This window comes from Falco rusticolus, chromosome 4 (genome assembly GCF_015220075.1).
Source record: "Falco rusticolus isolate bFalRus1 chromosome 4, bFalRus1.pri, whole genome shotgun sequence".
Lineage (NCBI taxonomy): Eukaryota > Metazoa > Chordata > Aves > Falconiformes > Falconidae > Falco > Falco rusticolus.
The window spans coordinates 89365140-89385426 of NC_051190.1; the positions used below are offsets into that span (position 1 = coordinate 89365140).

Here is a 20287-nt window from a genome sequence, read left to right on the forward strand (position 1 = left end):
TTTATGGTGTAAAGAGTAATGTGAAATAAACTGGTTTCATGTATTCTGCTGTCCAAAATGCTTTTGAACATGGTTTTGTTTAAAGGAAGTCAAATGTTCACATGGGGGGTTAATGTGGGAGAGCAAATACTTTAAAAGTTTGCTTGCTGACTTACTCTGTATTGGTCTCTTCTAGACCATGCTCTGCTGCGATAGCCTTAGCATAATAATGTGATTGCAGCTTTTGTTCTTAGCATAAGCAAAGACAGAAGTTATGACCGTTTCTTGGTTTGTTTTTCTTGTTTGTTTTCATAGCTGCTATCACATTCATGTGTGACAAGCGATGCAACAAGAAAAGATCATGTGGACGACACAAGTGTAATGAAGTTTGCTGTGTGGTAAGTTTATGTGTGGTTTTATGAAATTGTTCGTTGTAATGTGTGTTAAAAGACATTTTTGCTTTTGTATCTTTCCATTTTTGTGCATCTTCAGCCTCTATTTGCAGTATTGGTTGTGCTCGGAAAGTTTGTGTGCATGTACATTTATTTTGCAGCGTTTCTTTTATGGTTATCACAATTGTAAAACTACGTTCCAGCCTAAATGCAATTAAATGAGTGTAAAGGTACTTTTTGTCAATGCAGTGATTCCAGGGAGAACAGGGAGGGGAAGGATATTACTTAATACAAGAAGCATAAGCTGTCATGTAGCTATGTCTGCAACAGAGGTCTTAACAGAATCCGCTTTAAAAATTGTGTATCCATACAGTGATGGAAAAACTGTATAGATCAAGCCTAAGGTATTTGTTGCACCGTACAGTTTTGTCAATTGGTAGATTATGACCTCACAGAAAAAAACCCAATCCTAATAGGATTTATATTTTAATTCTACTTTTTCTTTCTTGCCTTCCCTTAGGACACAGAACATAAGTGTTCTTTGGTTTGTGGTCGTAAACTCAACTGTGGGCTTCACAGATGTGAAGAACCTTGTCATCGGGGTAGTTGTCAAACGTGCTGGCAAACAAGTGAGTTATCTGCAGGAGTATGTTATTTCTTATAACTTATAGAAATTTGTTCACTTAAATGGTCAGAGTTGGACACAGAATGTGATCAAAATTGACCAGAACCTGAAGAATATGCAGTTGATTTTGATTCTGTTTTTTCATAAGAGAAGGTTATTTCATTGCAGATGAGATTACTAAGCGTTGGATTTTAATAGTTAACTATTTAAAAGTGAATTATAGTGAAATATATTTAGTTATGTATCTTGATCCAGTAATCACTTAAAATATTTGAGGAATCATGCAAGGAAAACAAAAGCAGTTTAGAAAGGTAATTTCTAAGTTAAGGGTGCTCTTGTTTAACAATGTAATAACTGCTAAAGTATGTAGCAGAATTTTATTTGCTTAGAATTCAGACTTTCCTAATGGTACAGTAGCAATTCTTTTCTCTGGACAGGACCATCTGAAGAAATAAGAGATATCAGTCGTGTGTGTCTTAGACTTTCTGGTCACGTTCTGGATGGTGGAAATTAGTACTGAATTAATAGAAATAGATTGACAGCCAGCAGGTATTGATTTTCTTAGGACTGTTGAACTGTTTTAAGGATTTAAGCTAGTGCAGTAGCTTTAGACAAGTGTTAAAAGGTGTGCCAGTTAATACACTAGTTTTTTACAACTACATTTTATCACTCGATGTAGGGGACCATATGTTGATTATTTTGCACCACTGTAATAGGTAGATAATAATACATTTTCTGATTTTTGGCCTGAAGCAGACAGAAGAATGCTTCTGTATTTCCTTCTGCTAGCAGAACCTTTAGTTGATCTGGAATTTCTTCATGTGTGATGGCAGTTTTAATTTTTTTTTTTTCCGTTTCATATTCTAATACAGGTTTCCCTTTTCTTAGGTAGATATAGCTTATCACAGAAATCATAAGCTGCTTATTAAATGCAATTTTTTAAATTTGGGCAGAAGCAGCCCTAAATGGATTCTTCAGCTTGTATCCATCCTTCCACTTAGTGTTTGCTTAAGTAGTTTGAAAATTTTCTTTAAATCCATTGCCATTAGGTCTTACAGCTGTGAATTCTAGGTGTGTTTTTGCATCTGCTGTAACCTACAATAAAACTGTGAGTGGAATGTTTCTGGAATGGAATATAAAAACTCACCTGTAGTTCCCCTTTGGCTTTCATCAAATACTGTCTTTTCTCTAGTACTTCTGCAGTCACTGGTGGAGAAAAATGAGTCTCCTCTCTCAGAAACTGGGTGCAGCTTTGGAACTGCTCACTGGGATGTGGGAAAGAGGACAGTGAGATGCTGAAAGTGCAAACCAGACCTCATGATGTTTGTGTAAAGGAGAGGGACAAGTATGTTTACAGCTGGAAGGGTCTTAGCTGCAGTAGTACATGTCTATCCTGTTTCAGATGAACATGGGCATAGTCAAAGCACTCCATTTTTATGGAGGTCATGTTTTCTTGGAAACATGCTGGAAAAGAGAAGGCAGTAGGGCCTCTAAAGGTCACTGGTTGAAGTAACGTTGTAGTTTCTCTTACTAGCCTATGAATATGACAGGCATGCTGACTGCACCCCTCTAAAAACCCCTCAAACTAACGCAAAAAGATTCTGTGTCCAAACATTTCTCTTCACAAAGCAAAATAGGAATCAGAACGTCTCAGAGGTCCTGTTAGTAACTGCTGCTATAGTTCAGTCAGATTGCATAGATTTTTTCTAAAGGTGGGGTTTTTTTTTTCCTTCACTGGGTTTTATGGGTATGATCTTCAACTTCATTAAACTTCTCTGCGTTGCTGCAATATTTTTGAGGTTTGTATTTCACTGTCAGGACTAAGATTCAGATGCCTGTCTTAGCCTGGGGAGATCTAAGGATTGCCTACCCTGTAAATTTTTCCACTGTTGTATGTGGTGCAATTGAGAGGTCAAAGCTTCACTGCTGAAATTCTGCAGTGAGGCCCTTTTCTGAGCACAGGAAAAGCAGCTCACTACTCAAGGAGCCAGATACTTATGATCATTTGGCTTAAACCTTTGTGTCCCTGAAACCTACCGTTCTGAATCTGTCCAGAGGTAAATCAGCTAAGCAGTATCTTCAAAGATTTGTTACCTGCTTTCCCTGGATGCTGCTAGTTGAGATTTCAGAGGCATACATGATTCTGACTCTGTAGCTGATGGGGAGTGCTTCCCAGCACTAAGAAGTCCATCCTTGACTCTGATCCACCTGTCTAGCCATCACTTTTCAGTTGGGTGTATCAGCCGTGTTATCATTTGCCATGGCATAGTCAGCTGCAAGCCACTTACCATTCAGATTGGAGTTCTTGCCCTGCCTCCATCTCCACTCCTGGTTTTACTGGGAATGGTAATGCACATCAAGGTGCAGTGCTAGGTTGCATCTACACCTCTGTGGTTCTGTGTGCTTCCCAGGTACTTTACCTTTCAAGTGCCATTGCCTCAGTGCTGGGAGGTGAGGTCCCATTCTATGCCATGGTGTCTATACACACCCAGTCTACTTCCAAACAGCAGTACATCTCTTGGGGAAAATAAATGATGTCAGCATTAGTCAGGGTTGGTGTTTTGTTTTGTAGGTTTTTTGGGGGGGGCGGGGGTGTTTGGTTTTTTTTAATTTGTCAGTTGTTGTATTTCTACTGTGGATCATACCTCTCTGCACTCACCATTATCCCAATCAGTGCTACTTAAGGAACCTTCATTATAATTAAGATTCTTCACTTACTGGTTCTCATCAATAGCAAGCAGCCAGTGTAGCTGTCTAACACTCAGGTCTTCCAGGGACCTTGGTCTCTGACCTTTCATCATCCTGGACTAAGGAGGATCTGTGGCTTTGAAGCCCGGAGGGTTATAGGTTGTTTCAAGACCTGCAGTGAGGGACAGAAAAAGACCTGCTCTTTCTATGCTTGCTTTTCACAGAAAGTCCATGGATGTTCTGAAAGTTCTGCGCTTTTCCTATTACTTTCCAGCTCTTCCTTCTAACCGTTAACATTTTGTTCTCCCTAGCACTCTTATTTGCTGGAGTTTATTGTAATTGAGTCTCATTAGACAAAAATTATCATCCTTTGTAGTAACTTTTGCACTCTAAGATACATGGGTAAATGACTAGGACCTGGCCTGAGATTTAGCTGGCTGAACGGACCATAAAAAAAACAACTGGATGGGAGAAATTTCTGAACACAACAAAAAACACAGCAAAAAGCTGACAGAAGTTTCACTACCATGAGGAATGGATGGATTTCACAGATGTTAAGGGCAAGCGATGACTGAGCTTCACAGGTGATTGGAGAAGGGAGGTACTGGGAACCTTTTTGGGAGTGGACTGTTGCAAGGCCAACAGAATTAAGTAGTTGTGCAATGCTGGGATGACCTAGCAAATGATACTAGTAGTAGCAGATTTGGGTACAGATGTAGCCAAACTGGGACCAATGGGGAAAAATTTACTTTGGTAGATTATTTGGGAGGAATCAAGGTGGATGCGTGGAAAATGGAGAGAATGGGCGATAAAAGGTGCCATTTGCACAAATGAAACTGCTGGTTCAGTGCACATCTCTGACAGCCCTGGGCACCTGGTGACAACTGTCTGTTGTGTCCTGGTTAAGAATAAGATTTAGTATCTTTCAGTGTAATCTCATTTGCTATTCTGAAGTCTAAATGCCAGCAACTTGGCTGCAGATCATGGGAGCACATAGTCTAGGCTAGCAACTGGGGAGATCGGACATACAGTATGCCAGCAGCTGGAGAGTGGGATCACAAGTTATAGGGGCCCCTTGGTTGGGGTGCTAGCACCTGGAGAGACCGGGGCTGTGTGCAGTTCCCTTGTTAATTTGATTAATTTGTTAATTCCTGTGTATGCCTGGGTAACTTCCTAGTGAACTTGCTTCAAGGCTAGACTGACTGGCTAGTAGGAGATCTGACTCTGGAAATACCCGAGGTTTCAGCCAATACTAGGTAAGGGTTCTGTTCTGGTGTGGATGTTAGACAGAGCCTATGCTTGTGTTTGAGATCCATGAATGTGGTGTGCATGTGCATCTAGAGGGTGTGTGTGTGTGTGTCCTCACTAGTGAACCTCAATCCTTATAAGCTGGAGGGGAGGAAGAGGGCTTGACTATTTGTATTCCTGTTCACGTGACTCTTGTTCAGTTGGCTCCGTGTTAGTCAGTGCATCTGGTCATGCTATTGTCACATATGGATTGTGTGTCTTGTCTCTCTGGAAGACGTGTTCAGTCTTGCTGCTGGCTGGACTTGAATATTGACCCAGCAGCCATCATATCCATGGAAGTGGACAGTAGGAATCTCTGGGGTTTTGGTGTTACCAGATTTTGCTTTGGTAGACTAGGAAGTAGGAATCTTGTGATTCCCAGAGTCAGAGAACTTACTGAATTCAGCAGCTCCCTTAACACACTAGTCTTGTCTTCAGGTTGGAGTTGTTTTGTTTTTATTGCCCCATTATTTTCTTATCTTCTCCATCGTTCTGTCTTGTTCTTCCTGATCCACTATCTCTGTTTGTTTACAGACCAAACATACTCTCTTTTTGTTCTCACACTTTCTTCTATATGACTTCTGATAGTATTTTTGTACTGTTCTGTTTTTCTAAGGATTTATGCTTGAACTGTAGTTTGCTTTCCAATCAGTCTCCCTCCCAGTTTCTTTATAGTCTGAAAACCAGCAGTGAACTGTATTAATTTCTGTGCAGTGTTAAATTTTAGTTGGGATGGTATATGTAAGTATTTCTATTCTGTTGTTTATTTTATCACTGAGATTTGGAATCTTGTGATGACTTTAAAATTTCCTAGATGTGGAAGGTGGGCGGGGGGGGGGGGAAGGTATACTGTTTGAGACAGAACTTCCAAAACATATAAAATAAAGTTGGTTTTTAAGTATTTGGACAAATTATGAGGATCCATGTAATACCAAATGACATAAGTATACAGAAGAAATCATGGAAGAAGTCCACAACTGGCTGCCTTTTGGTAATTTTCTCTGGAATCTTCCTGGTACCATGTGCAGGGCTTGGCAAAAAAAAAAAAAAAAGTCTAACCACTGGTCTGGAAAAATGATGGCAGGGAGAAATTTGGAGCACAAGATTTGGATGATGTGCTTTCTGAAAGGGAATTCAAGAGGTACCTCCCCATTTTTAAGTCAAGGATAGAACAGCAACGGGTTTCAACTTGACATGAACATCTCTCTTGCTCAAGTTTAAAACGGTGCTGTCAAAGAACTGCTCTCTAAAAGGAAGCACAATTCCTAATGAAGTGATCACAGTCCAGTTTTCTTACAGGAGCCACAAAAGTTAATAAATTCACTTTATATCAAAGTGCTAAATATCAAAAACCAAAGCTGGAGTAAAATATTTGCGTGTTATTTGAAGATTTCTCATAGAGGACGAGTGCAAATACATGTAACCATGCTGATATATTTGACTTGGTTTTCAGGTTTTGACGAGTTAACTTGTTATTGTGGTGAATCTGTGATTTACCCCCCTGTCCCCTGTGGCACTCAGCCACCAGAGTGTAAAAAAACGTGCACCAGGCCACATGACTGTGATCATCCAGGTAAGTCAGGCCATTCAGTTTTGTTTGCGTTTTTTATTTTCTTTTGTTTGTTTTTTTTTAATCAAAATGTAGAAAAGCGTACATAGGTCCATTTGAGAATATATTTGCTTTTTCATTAGGTGCTTTTTCAGTAGTTGTAAATATTTCCAAAAGTCTCCGCTTAAAAACCGACCGACTAAAAACTTGCTGTGAATACTAGTAGTGATACTTCTGACTGGTGAAACATTGGATTTTGTTCCTATCATTATTAATAGTCACAACACATTACATGCTATATTCCAAAGATTAATTTGCTCTCTTGAAACAGTAGGATAGTCTAGTGAACAGTTAGTTTCTACATTTCTTGGAATTATATTGGCTGATCACCAAAAATATAGCACAGGTCAAATAGATACACTTTCTGACAAATTCTGTCTGATAGCACAACTCTGCTTAAAGTCACAAAATTCTCTGCTATTTAATTTAAAAAATATGGAATAATATTCACGTGAAAACTGCAATCATAATTTCTAAAGAGTATTTTAAAGAACAGATTATCCTTGCATAAAGCGTCATACTTCCCATAAATTGTGTAGTTCTGAAATGCAAACTCATGTTTAATGGACATCACTGTCTCCTTTAATGCATTTGACTGAAGTATGCTGATAAAACTGTGCTGGCTTTTATATTTCTGTGGCTGCAGTGTACCATTCATGTCATAGCGAGGAGAAATGTCCACCCTGTACCTATCTCACTCAGAAATGGTGTATGGGCAAGCATGAAGTAAGTCTGGACACTTAATGTTTTTGAATACTGAATAATGTTCTGGGACTGTAGGCTTACATTTTTTTGCAGCCTCTTTAGAATGGAATATGTTACTGGAGTTTGAGTTTTGATTAAATCAGAAAAGTGTATCTTTTCTGCCATACACATTCAGAACAACTGCTATATTGGACTATGATACAAAGAAAAACTCAGTCTTTGTCCCAAGATGTTTTAGTATTCAGATTCTTGTGTGGACAGTGCCAAATGAAGGTGTGAACACTAGAAGTAGTTTGAGATTTGCATTTGTAGTTTTTCATTTTTAGTATTCATCTTTTTTCCTCCCCTCTTCCAGCTGCGAAGTAATATTCCTTGTCATCTCACTGACATTTCCTGCGGACTTCGCTGCAATCAAATGTTAAAATGTGGAATGCACAAATGTAAAAGAATCTGTCATAAGGGAGAATGTCTTATAGATGAAGAGTGTAAACAGCCATGTATTATTCCAAGGCTATATTGTAGTCATCCCTGTATGGCTCCATGTCATCCTTCTTCACCCTGCCCGACAACATCCTGCAATGCAAAGGTTAGATACCGAAAGAAAACTCACTGCACATTCACAGGCAAATTTTATGGTTTAATTGTCAGCAAGTAACAGTTGTGACAAAAAATGGCATGTTTGTTTATTGATAGCGTGACATTTTTTCTGTAAACTTACAATATTGAGTTTTTCTAAAAAAGCTATTCATCGTTTTTAATTAACCATTTTTCCACTAAAATGGGACTTACAAAAAGAATAGATTTACCTCCCTTCCACTCCTCCATGGCCATAAAAAGAAAAAAGTTTAAAAAGATACTCCTTTGTGTGGTACAACAGGTCGATCTTCAGTGTGAGTGTGGAAGAAGAAAGGAGAGTATGATTTGCTCAGAAGCATCTAATACGTATCAAAGGTTTGTATTGCAATAATTCTTTTAATTCCTTACTGGACTTTTTTTCAGTTTCATTAAACTTCAGGCTGGACTAAATATATCTAATTCACATGCTTTCCCACACTTTTTTGTACTTACATGTATGGTTTCGTTTTTTGTAGTCCCCTGGGCTTTCATACCAGGTATGCTGTACTGGAACACATTCCTCTCTTCACCATTGCTAGTGTAACTGTGGTGGTGTGTCGAGGCTGGGATTTCCCATCTGCAGAACTCTGCTCTACCCACACAGAGCAACCAGATACAGACTAATTGGGCAGTTCCAGGTTCAGGCTTCTGAATGCAGGTGATTACATGTAGCAGTCCATGTGTGAGCTGCTGTCAAGTTCCCTTAGTGTGTGATGGAACCTAGTCAATACAGGTGATGGAAGCTCGAGAGTGATTTAAAGTTATTCTGAAATAGCAAAATGTATACAGGAGAGCTTTGGCATCTAAATCTTGGTTCTTAATATGCAAACTGATTCCTACCCAGCTCCATTTTCTGTAATAATTTGTCTCTAGATCCTATTTCTAAACTTATTTCGCTTTCTCTCTTATGAGAGAGGGCAAGGAAGAGGAGTAGGGCTTTGGAACTTTTGAAATGAAAATAGCAAAACAGTAATAATTTTTAAAAAAACTTAGTCTGAGGCCTTGATTGAGAGAGAGTCAAAAAATTAAAGTGCAGAGTTGATGGGCAACCAGAGTTCTTCATCCCAGTTCATAGAAGAGCACAGTCACGGATTCTTCCTTTCTAAAAAAGCTGCTTAATGATATTTTTTTTTTTTATTTGGAACTGCTATTTGAGGGCCAGATACTAGCCCAGCTTAGGATATGCTGCTTTGTTCCTGCTGAGCACTGCCTAGATTCAAATTCTGATAGAAGGTGGTTTAGCATCTACGTAATAGGTGCTTAATACTACCTAATGAGAATGAGGAGAAAAATTTGCTAATCGGGAGCAGTTAAGAACAATTGCAGTCAATACTAATTTGAATGCAAGATAGACTTACAGGAGTAGTGATAGTTTTTCTTTTTTAGAAAAAAAGGTGTGGGGGTTTTTTTTGTTAAGATCTGTCTCTCTATGGGTACAAATCAGAAGACTGACTCAACCAATTTAATTGGACACATACTTGTTGTTAATTATAAACTGGGAAGGTAATGTAATTACAAGTCTAAATTTTTGAAAGTGGTTCTTGAAAGTCAGTGGCAGTCCTTGCTGAACACATACGTATTTATTTATCTACTCAGAGCCCAAGTCAAGAGGAAGGGAAAAAAATGGTCAGTTTAAATCAAGTGTCCCTCTCTGTTCATTCAAATATGTTCATATAAGTTTACAAATTACCCTTGCCCCATGTGATGTTAACAAAAGCAGCATTGAATGCCGGCTGAGTTTGTATGGTAACTCCAGCCGTTCAGGTTGCTGAAAGAAAAATACTCTGATTTTGTGGGAGTCAAACTTGACTTTTTTCCCCACCATCTACGCACTTGGGGAGAAAATGAAAGCCAAAAAACAAACACACCAATGTAACTCTTGTAGTACTACTGTGGAAAGGTCAGCAAATTAATGGGGTATCCAAGTTTTCTTAAAAACATTACGGGAGTGATGAAAAAACTTTGAGCTTTGTCAGTGGATATCAGTGAAAGAATGCCCAAGGGGACAGCAAAGGGAAGAGGGAGTGTGCTGCTATATCTGTACACATGATACAAATGATGATGTCATATCATCTAACAGCCCATTACCTAGACTTTGTTGCCCATTACCTAGACTTTGTCATCACCTGATAAATATGAAGCTGATGGTGCCTCTTGGTGCTTCTTGTGTTTCTGTAATATGATTAACCTCCTTCCTGATAGATGATTAGTTCTCTGTGATGCAAAACACAGTCAAACATATTCTTTTATCTGAACTTAACAGAAAAGATTGTTCAGAGGACAGAATGTTCCATTGAGAATGGTGTGGAATATTTCACTAAAAACTTGTATATTTTAGTTATAGGCATTTTAGCAAGAAAATCAGATTGGGAAGGCTTGTTATTGAAGGGAATGATGAAGAATCATTCACAAGAAAATTATAATAGTATCAGTAGGCATTTTGCTCTTTCCTTATGACTTGTATCATCCATATTTTCTAAGCGAACTTCTAAGGACTTCATAAATTCACTGTACAGGTTTTAGTTGCACGTGGGTAAGGAAGAATCACATAGAAGTTAAAAGGTAATTAAAGCTATAAGGTTAGCTGTCATTTGAACATTAAGCAGGTGAGAAGAAAGAGTATTTGTATTGCCTAGTTTAGACTTGCTTAGAATTGATGCTCTGAAAAATTCGCTGAAGAAGTGTGTCCATGTGTTAGTCTTGCTTCTAGTTGTTTGAGGGAGATGATAGTGTAACTTCTTAATTTACGTAGCTAGTTAAGATTCCTAAAACCGGGTGATGTGGAACTAGTCCCATTCTGTAATCTGATGAGGAAATGGTCAGTCTGTCGTCCGTCTTCCACCCGGAGGCTTAATTCTGCAGCTTTATATGCCTTTTCGGAGGTTTACATGTTGTCTCAAATGAAGTCTTAACACTCTTCTTTTTCAGAATAGCTGCTATATCTATAGCCACTAAGTTAACAGATCTACAGCTTGGAGATTCCGTGGAAATCAGTAGGCTTATTACAAAAAAAGAAATGAAGCAGGCAAGGTAAGGAGATGCATGTAGAAACGTATTTGAAACCCTTGCGTGTACCTGAAACATAGGCAATGCAGGAAATACGTAATATTGTGAGCAAAATACTACCTAAAATAGGAAGATGTTAAATAGCCTGACTCTAACAATACTGCTAGAAGTATTTTGTTGTTCCTTAGTGGTTCATGTTTTTGCTTGCATGTAGAATGAGTTCTCTATCATTGACTGGTTTGTTAGAATTATGTATGGAACAATATAATTTTGAGTTTAGAGTTTCTTTCTACCCAGCAAGCTCCTTACAGTTTCTCTGTATTTTTTTCAGATATCTAGACAGTATAACTTTTTGCTATCATCTTCTGTTTCAGCATCCAGCATTACTTCCTGGATGATTAACAGGGCATATTTTCCCCTAGTCATCATCTTACTATTTATAATATTTCTCTATTACCCTTTTTAGATAGAATCCTACAATCATTTAGGTTGGAAAAGACCTTTGAGATCTTCAAGTCCAACCGTTTAACCCAGCACTGCCAAGCCCACCACTAAACTGTGTCCCTAAACACCTCATCTACAGGTTTTACAAACGCCTCCAGGGATGGTGACTCAGCCCCCTCCCTGGGCAGCCTGTTCCAGTGCTTGACCACCCTTGCAGTGAAGAAATATTTCCTCATACCCAAAGTAAACCTCCCTTGGTGCACCTTGAGACTGTTTCCTCTTGTCCTGTCACTTCTTACCTGGGAAAAGAGACTGACGCCCCCTCTGCCTGCAGCCCCCTGTCAGGCAGCTGCAGAGAGCAATAAAGTCCCCCCTGAGTCTCCTCCTCTCCAGGCTAAAGACCCCCAGTTCCCTCACTGCTCCCCATCAGACTGGTGCTCCAGCCCCGCTGCCCATCTCTGGACAACTCCAGCCCCCCAGTGCCTGTCTTGTAGTGAGGGGCCCAAACCAAAGGCTGTTATTTTCTTACATTTGTATCTCAGTTTGGCACTTTTGTGTTATCATACTGGCTGGCACTGCAAATTTGCTGTGAAGTCACAAAACCTCTTGTGACTTAAGCTTTGTGATTTTTTCCATTCCTCCTGATGTTCCTCAGGATTTGGAATAGCTTGTCTTTTTACTTTTAAAAGAATTTTTTTTCTTTCAACATCCTTCTTTCAGAAACCTGACTTCCTCAAGTCTTTGCCCTTGAAGTCCCTAATTTCTGGTTTTATTTTATTTCTGTTAAAACTCTCCTTTCTTATTTGTGAATTTGATTATTTCAGAGTCAGTTTATGTGTGTTAAAATCTAATGTTCCTTTATATTGTAAAAGTCAAAATAGTGAAATTTCCTGTACAGCTGCTTCACGACTTCCTGTATCGAAAGGTAACGCCAGCATACTTCAAGAACCGTTTTAGTCATTCTCTTCTGGTTTTGTTTAACGTCTGTGAAATTGGAGCACATTATTACAGTCCTTTTGGATCATTTTCTGCATTGAGTTTTAATTCAGTGTATGGGCAAGATGAACTTACAGCAGAAATGACACATGGGAGCACCTGCTCATCCTAGTCTCCAGCTTTGTTCTCATTGGGCCAGTGTGATACTTACAAACAGAGGGGGCTGGGGAGCAAGGTGAAAGGGGGAGAGCCATACAGATTCCTGCACGTGACTTTAAAGGCAGCGATACTAGCACTATATAAGCATGGTATAATAAAGACACAAATAGGAAGCAGTAATTTAGTCTTTTTTTTTTTTTTTTTTTGGCCTACCCTGTTTGTTTCAATTAATTGAGTACTCAAAAATGTACAATATAAGCATTAAATTTTGTCTCTAGAATTACTGTGGAATAATCTCTGCTTTAACCAGATTGAGCTTCAACTACTTGGTTCTTTTTGTATCGCAGTGCAAACCAGATATAAATATACTCAATGATACGAAGCTAACTTCAGCTTCTCCAAAACAAAGTCACTGTTTAAAGCAAACAACCATTTGGCTGTGCTAGAACTCAGTGGGGAGGGTGGGGGTGGTAGAAGGAGGAATGGCCTTTTCAGCTATTGAAGCTGCAAGTCTTGTCATAACAGCTGTATACTTTCCAGGAATGCAAATAAGACACCAGTGTCTGTTGGTGTCGCAGCCTTCGCAGTGTGTAATACAGGCTGTGTTGTAGTCACTGCTGCTCATCTTTCTGTGTGGGCAGACTTACACTGCCCTTTGCTTGGATAGTTGGAATTACCAAAAATGGCTTTTCTTTGTGCAGGTCTTTCATAATATGGTATCTGAACTGTGCAGGTAGCTTTTATTCAAGGACAGCCAGAGGAAGTATTCTCCTTTCCCCACTCTTTTCATCTACCAAATACAGGGGTGGTGGTGAAAAGAGATGGTGGCACATTAAATAATTATTCTTAAATTTCTAGTTTATTGTCATACTTCAGTATTTTCAAGGTAACTTACAAATCCGTTCCATTTAATGACAATAACAGAATATTTTCTGCAAACTGTGCAGATATTTCCTTTCTCTGTTTCTTTCTCTGGTCCTGTCTGTAAACATTTTATACTCTAGTTTTGTTTCGTTATTAGGGTTTGGGGTGGGTTTTTTGTGGCAGATTTGGCCAGACCTAGGGTAGCTTCTCTAAATTGGCTACATTCCTCTCTTACAGGAGGAGAAAATGATTCTTCAAGCAAATGACTTGGATTGGCTCTTGATCTTAGGGTGCCAACCACTATCCCCTGTAGAAATTGTTTGAAATAAAGGAACTTGTATCAACAGAATTAACTCACTTATGCAGTCTAAGGGGCAGAAGTTTGTCACTGCCACTGTGAAGTTCTGGAGAACTCTTGATCCTTCTCTGACATTTCAGTCCCTTAAATTATAAAATCCCTTTCAAAGATTAGACCAAAACCTGAAATTCGTAACTGCTAACACTAGAAGTTATGGGCTCAGCTGAAACAGTGATTTCTATGGTCCATCATAATCCTCCATAAGAATAGCTAACTTTCCTCTTCTTTCTGATGCGTAGGAGTAAATGACCTTGTCACATCTTCCTTTACTGATTTTCCATCCTTCCTAGCATCCCCTCAATGCTGATACCAACTGCATTTTTTTCCTCAACGATCTAATTTACCAATATAATAGAATCTAGTTCAGAAGCTTTTTTTCTCAGCTTCTGCATGGCTTTGGTAATTGCTGCTTCTGTTCGAGACCTGGAGAAGGTCTTGTGTGCTCAAAGATCTTTATTTTTAGCTGTATTATCTGATGTAATACAACAAACTATTCTCACACACTCTTCTTTAGGCTATGATAATGGTATGACGCCACAAAGCTACACTTTGAAAAGTATGAGTAGCAGCAGTGATTCTAATTTTATATTTCCTTTATATTTCAGGTTGCAGTGTGATGAGGAATGCTTAGCTCTTCAGAGGAACAGGTGGGCAATGAACTTGTTTGCTTTTTTCAGTAGTCCATGTTCAGAAAGTTAATGCTATATGGAAAAAATTTCAATCCTTTCCTGCATGACCTAGAGAACTGATAAATGTGGAGATGATTCCTGTGTTACAGTGGTCTATACTGAGTGATCTGAGAGTAGAATATTCTAGTGAAAAGTCCTAAATGAGTTTCAAATGTACAGACTGTACCTTTTACGAGCTGTTCATCCGTATTAGTAACCTGTATCTTTACTCTTCAATGACAACATGTTTGGGAGGCTGGGGGGATTTGTGTGTTTATTTTTGTTTGGTTGTGGTTTTGTTATGTTTTGGGTTTTTTTCTTGCTACCCTCAAATTTAGGCGTCTTGCTGAGGCTCTTGAAATAGATGACAGTTCTGATCCTTTTAATATCCGTTCTTCTGGACCGAAGTACAGTGACCTTTTAAAAGAAGATGCAAGGTATGTGTTCTAATGATGAAAAGTGTCATAAGTAAACAGTGTTGAGAGCAAGATGGGAAATTCAAAATAGTACTTACTCTTGAAAAAAATGCCTGTTTTCTCTCAAACCTTGGTTGTAGGTGATAATTGAGTCAAAGAAGGTAATGTACGCTTCTCAAGACCTCCAAAAGGAGAACCTGAAAAGTAAAAAGTGCCTGATAGATTGCTTTGTTCTGTAATGGGAGCAGATTTAGAATGAGAACATAATTTTCCACCATTCTTCTTACTACAGATCAGTACCTGTACTTCTCACATCTCCACTGCTTCCATACACAACTAACCCCCATCTTGGACCTCTTTGTAAACTTTCCAAGATAAAGACAAAGTGATAGTGAAGTAATGAGATAGGCTCTCATAGCCTGATACGATTTCGCTCCACCAGTCTCTTGGATTTTTTTTGCCTTACCGCCTTTATTTTAAGAATAAAGAAATGGAATTAATAAATTGATTGATGCAGAGCTAAGCCTATGCCAGTGCTGACTGCAAAGAGGGCTGCTAGACTGAAACATCTGAAAACAAGGGAATAGGAAGGCAAGGTAATATCAAAAACATCACACTAATAAATACTACACAATCTGGAATGACAGGGAGGGATCATACGCATTTTTAAACAGATGCTTAAATAGTGTCGTCCAAGGAGTTTTTACTCTTGTGTTTGTAGGCATGACATTAGTTTTTACTACCTCTAAGTTTTTGGAGCATCTGCTCTTGCTTCAGTATCCTAATGATACATAAATTTCATATTTTTGTGAGGATGTTTTCTGCTTGAAAATCCTTTCTTTACTGATGTGTTGAGACAAGTGAAGATTTTACATAAATAGCCACACAGAATTTAAGAGTAAATCACCTCTTGTTTTACTTCATATTTATTAGCCCACTGCAATATAAGAGTTGAATGTTTTCATTGTGGAGGTAGTTTTATTAGTATTTGGACTTAAAAGGGGTATTTTATAAGGACTGTTCTCTTATGTTTGTATAGAATATGCTCTGCTCTACCTCTTTCAGAAAACAAAGCGCACATTCTCATTTTCTTACTGTGTTTAATACCTTGTGGTGTGTAGTTGCCTCTCTTTTTTTTTTTCCTTTTTTTTTTTCCTTTTTTTTTTTTTTTTTTCTTTCAGTACAATCCAATCTCACCTTCCTGTCAGCCATTTTCCACCCATAGCTCAGTGTTCATCTTTCATGGACAGAACTGCCCAGAATCATGCACTGAATTTCGGATTGTCTGGGGTCTGACAGATGCCTTGAGAATTAGACTTAATAGCTTCCATGTTTGTCTGAAAGTATCTTTTCTCAGTCATTCTGCAATTTTACTTGCATTTCCTTTGTAGCCACTTTATATTGGTAACACACAATAAACTAATACACCCAGGCTATTCTTACTGAATCACAGCTTAAAGCAAAAGTTTTTGTTAGTCCTCAAGTCATAACTTTGCACATTGAATTACTTGATTTCATTTATCTAGTCTTCAAGATAAATTTGTTTCTTCGTGTATTAACGTAGCTCACTTTGCAAATTGCAGACTGCTGCTCACATAAAGCTGTGGCTTTATGAACTTGCTTCCTTGACTGCTCTTGATGATCTTTTATCTCAACAGTCTTGCAGAAGATCTGGGTTTCCCTCTTAACAGCAGGACCTACAAAGTGTATCTGTTACAGTATTTTTTTCAGGTAGCTCGGTGTTCTGTATAAGTTCTGACAGGTGCATTTATTGTTTGAGCAGGTCACTCCAGTAATGCAAGAGTTCAGGGCTTATGGTTTTCTGCAGAGCATAAGTTATACATCTATGTATGGGATCTCAGAATGATGAGAAATACCACAGCTGCCTTCCTGTGCATTCGGGGTTGCTGCCTAAGGAAGGGGGCAGCTGCCAAAACCATGAGTAGATTCATCATCTTTAGGCAATTCAATGGAGCTGATATGTTGTCAAGGTCTGAAAAAAAAAATGCACACCTACAAATCTACAGAGAGAACTTGAGGAAGCTGTGAAAAGACTCCTGATTTTGAGCTGTAATCTTTAATTCCAGAACCCTAAAGGTCCAAGATGCTGTACAACTCAGGTAGCGGGAAGATGATGTGTAAGTGCAAGTGTGTCAAGGTAATTTTTCTCCTTTGTAGGAAAATGACAGGAGAAAGAAGTACCAGGAATAGCATGGTAATGCTGCTGCATGATTATCTTGCTGACGTGTTTGTCAGAATCTGACAAGGAGTCAGATGAGAAGTCTCTACGCCGTGCAGCTTTACATTAGAAGATACCATGCTGCCAAGGGGATTCCATCCTCTGACATGGAGATGACTGCATCAGCATGACTGAGTACTGGTCAGGGTGTACGGATCCGCTGGGTGGACACTTCAGCACTGACCTTGCTAAGAGGCTCCAGAAACAGACACAGAGAGCAAGTAAATGCTCAGGTTTGCCTGTTGACATGAAGTTGGAGGGTAGACTGGCCCAAGTATCAATGCCCAGTTTGACAAGGATGGTGCTAAGGCTGCTGTTTAAGACTACTGGAGAAGGAGAGGAGGACATCTGGAATGTCTGGCAACATACAGCTATGCAGAAGAGGATTTTCTTATTTTGTCACTACCTATGCAAGACCCCACAGCAGTCATATGGACCAGGGAAATCTCAGATCAAATGGTTAATTCTAGAGGGGTCCAGAGGAAGATGGGTCCTTTGTAGGCAGCTGCTTAGCCAGTTTTCCCAGGAGTTAACCTTCCACATGCTGTTGTAGACTATGAAGGCAGAGCCAAGCACTCCTGTGTGTGCCTGAAGGAAGAGGCAGTGAGGGCAGCTTCTCAAGTGCATGACTGGTGAGCTGCAAGCCTGGAATGTCAGTCACTTGAAGGCAAAATCTTGCACTGGCCAGTGTTGCAAGAATAAGGAGGTTTTTAGCAGAGGCAGCAAAATCTGGGGAAAACAAAAAAATACACAGGAAGGACTACAGTGAAAAACCAAGCAATGAGGAACATTCTCATGTGAAGTGGTGTGGTTGAGAGGAACTGAAGCCGCTTACATAAAATGCAAGGAGGTGAGGAGAAGCCTAATGTACACCCTTTATAGACCCTGCACAGAAAAAGAGACTTTAAGTCCCACATTGCAGAATTTTGGTGTACCCACTGTCAGATGTGTTTATTCTAAGCACCACTTAATTTCCTTACTGTACATTGACACTTTTCATTAAGTGTCAGTTGCAGGTTAGAACACAGGAGCTCACAGTGAGCAGTTAGCTGGTTGTTTGCCCATAACCAGTCATAAATAGCTTAATTGAAAGAATTGTGTGCAAGTCATGATTTCTGTGCTAGTAAGCAATAATAGCATTCCTTTTAAAATAACAAAACACACTTGGCAAAACTTGGAAAACTTACTGTAAGAGCTCAGATGAGTAACCCCAAAAGAATAAAAAAAACTTGAGAATATGCATCAGTCAGGTAATAGATACTTGTCAGTGTCCTGAGAAATGGAGACACTCCATTTGTTTTCATAGGGCAGTATGAACTGTACTTTGGTTTATTTGTAAATACACAAGTGACTTCCAACTCAGGATGACGACAAATGCAATGTCCCAAACAGGATATGAGCAAGCTGGTGAGACACTGAAACAAGCAACCTAAAACTGGTACCCCAGAACCAGAGAGAAGTACAGGTGAGAAATAAACAGTAGCCAGTTCTCACTGCCCCTGCCCACCTGCGTGTCTGATCAGGATCATCTAGAGAAGACTACTGAGCTTGCAGGACTTTCCCCTGCACTGCCCGCCCCCCCCCCCCCCCCCCCCCCCCCCCGCCATCTTCTTGTGAATGATTTACAGCAGGTTTCATTGTCTTCCTCATCTTAATGGATGGTTTCTGCTACCAGTAGCCTTTCAATACCTTTGCTAACAGTTGAGCTTGCCAATGTTTCTTGGCAACTGCAGACTTCTTTTTGCTCTTCAATGAAGTGTGGGTTTGTGCTTCTGCATAACTAGAGATAAAGAGTGTGCTTCCTTGCGTGTTGAACTGATGCTCCCCTCCTCTTAGGTCATGGCAGCCTAATGAGGTTTGCTCCCAAATGTGGAAAGCGAAGACTGCACACAGTTGAAAAGAGACTTTATTCTTTCTTTACTGTTTCATGCAGTGATCTCCGAGGTAAGTTTGATACAGTATAGAAAATCTTACTTGTGCTTTGTCAGCCTTAGTGGCAGAGGAGTAAACTGCCTGAAGTACTATTCTTCACTCAGAACATACGGATACAGAAGATGCATCTTCCTGTTGGATTCTCAGCTGTTCGCTGATACATCCAGAACTCTAGGGCAATCCAGATATTTGTGGAGGGTACCTCTTTCAAAGGAGACTTTCAGATTAAGGAATATTGAAGTCCACCGTTTCCTTGAAGATTCCTCAGTGCAAATCGTGCTCCCTCAGAGTCTTCTTGATGATTCCAAAGGAAAAGCAATTGTTCTGTCCCTTCCACCAGCTGCATTGGCCTGTCCTTTGTTGTTCCTATCTGAACAGTCTGTAGGTTGGGGCTCGCTCAGGTCATCAGGTGACTGAGGGTTGTTCTTCTATGAAGTTACTCTATATGAAAGACTCTGGAGGTACAAAGGGCACGTAAAACACTTCCCTCACCTTTGAACACACATATGGGTAGTCACAACTCTGCCATTGCATAGTATGTTACAAGCAAAAAGGAGTAAGGTCCTGCTTCTGCTCTTTAGAGAATGATTGCAAGTAGGGATGTTAGATGTTGCCCATGAATTAGTTTCTGTACAGCTCATCTGCTGCAGTCCATCTCACCTTTTTGTACAGGGCAATAACATTCTCTCAATCAAAAAATTGATTTCTGCTGTCACCACCACCCTGGCCGTGTCCCCAGCATAGTATCCTTTCTGCTTTGCCTTCCTATTTGAGTACTTAAGTCTTGATGCTGAGAGACATTCCAGGTGTTTCTGAAAGAACTCCCACCTGGTTGATTTCACTGATGGCTTCCAGTTGATAACTCTGTTTTTAGAGGCTCCTGAAAAGTTAATTTTTTAAAATGCATTTCCTAGTTTGTGAGCTAGTTCCTCAGTAGGTTTTTAAAAATTACACATCAGGTGCTTGTGGACCTTCTCATTGGTTTGTTGGTTCTATTTTTTTCCTACCTCCTGTGATAATTTCACCTTGAAATTTGGCTGTTCATGGCTGGTGTTACACAAAAAGCATTTGCTTTTTGGTAATCTGAAGTTAAGGTCATCCTGAAGGGATTAGTGGTTTTGGTTGGGGTTTTTTTGTTTGGTTTTTTTTTTCTTTTGAACCTGAGATTATTGCTGTAATGTTCTTTCTAAAGCTTCACCCTGTGTGGCTGACTGTATTTTATAGCCTTGGTGTCTGGAGTCCTCTTTATTATTAACTCTGGAAGTCCAGGTGCAATTTTCCTGGTGTAATACTTTTCTCCACTGAAGATCCAGGAGTTCTGATAACTGCATGCAGCATCCGTCCACTGTTAGAAAACCTTGAATG

General features: G+C 39.5%; 1 protein-coding gene across 2 annotated transcripts in view; it reads left to right on the forward strand.

Annotated features, from left to right (window-relative positions):
* NFX1 (nuclear transcription factor, X-box binding 1) overlaps positions 1–20287 on the forward strand; it is a 75290-nt gene that overhangs the window by 36295 nt on the left and 18708 nt on the right. For both annotated transcript variants that reach the window (XR_005103711.1, XM_037383863.1), the window contains exons 12-20: positions 295–377; positions 892–1000; positions 6425–6544; positions 7227–7306; positions 7641–7871; positions 8163–8236; positions 10829–10930; positions 14273–14314; positions 14674–14772. Coding sequence is in view for 1 of the 2 variants with exons in the window: in XM_037383863.1 (XP_037239760.1) it covers positions 295–377; positions 892–1000; positions 6425–6544; positions 7227–7306; positions 7641–7871; positions 8163–8236; positions 10829–10930; positions 14273–14314; positions 14674–14772 (940 nt within the window). In the remaining variant the exon portion in view is untranslated. The remainder of the gene's footprint in view (positions 1–294; positions 378–891; positions 1001–6424; positions 6545–7226; positions 7307–7640; positions 7872–8162; positions 8237–10828; positions 10931–14272; positions 14315–14673; positions 14773–20287) is intronic.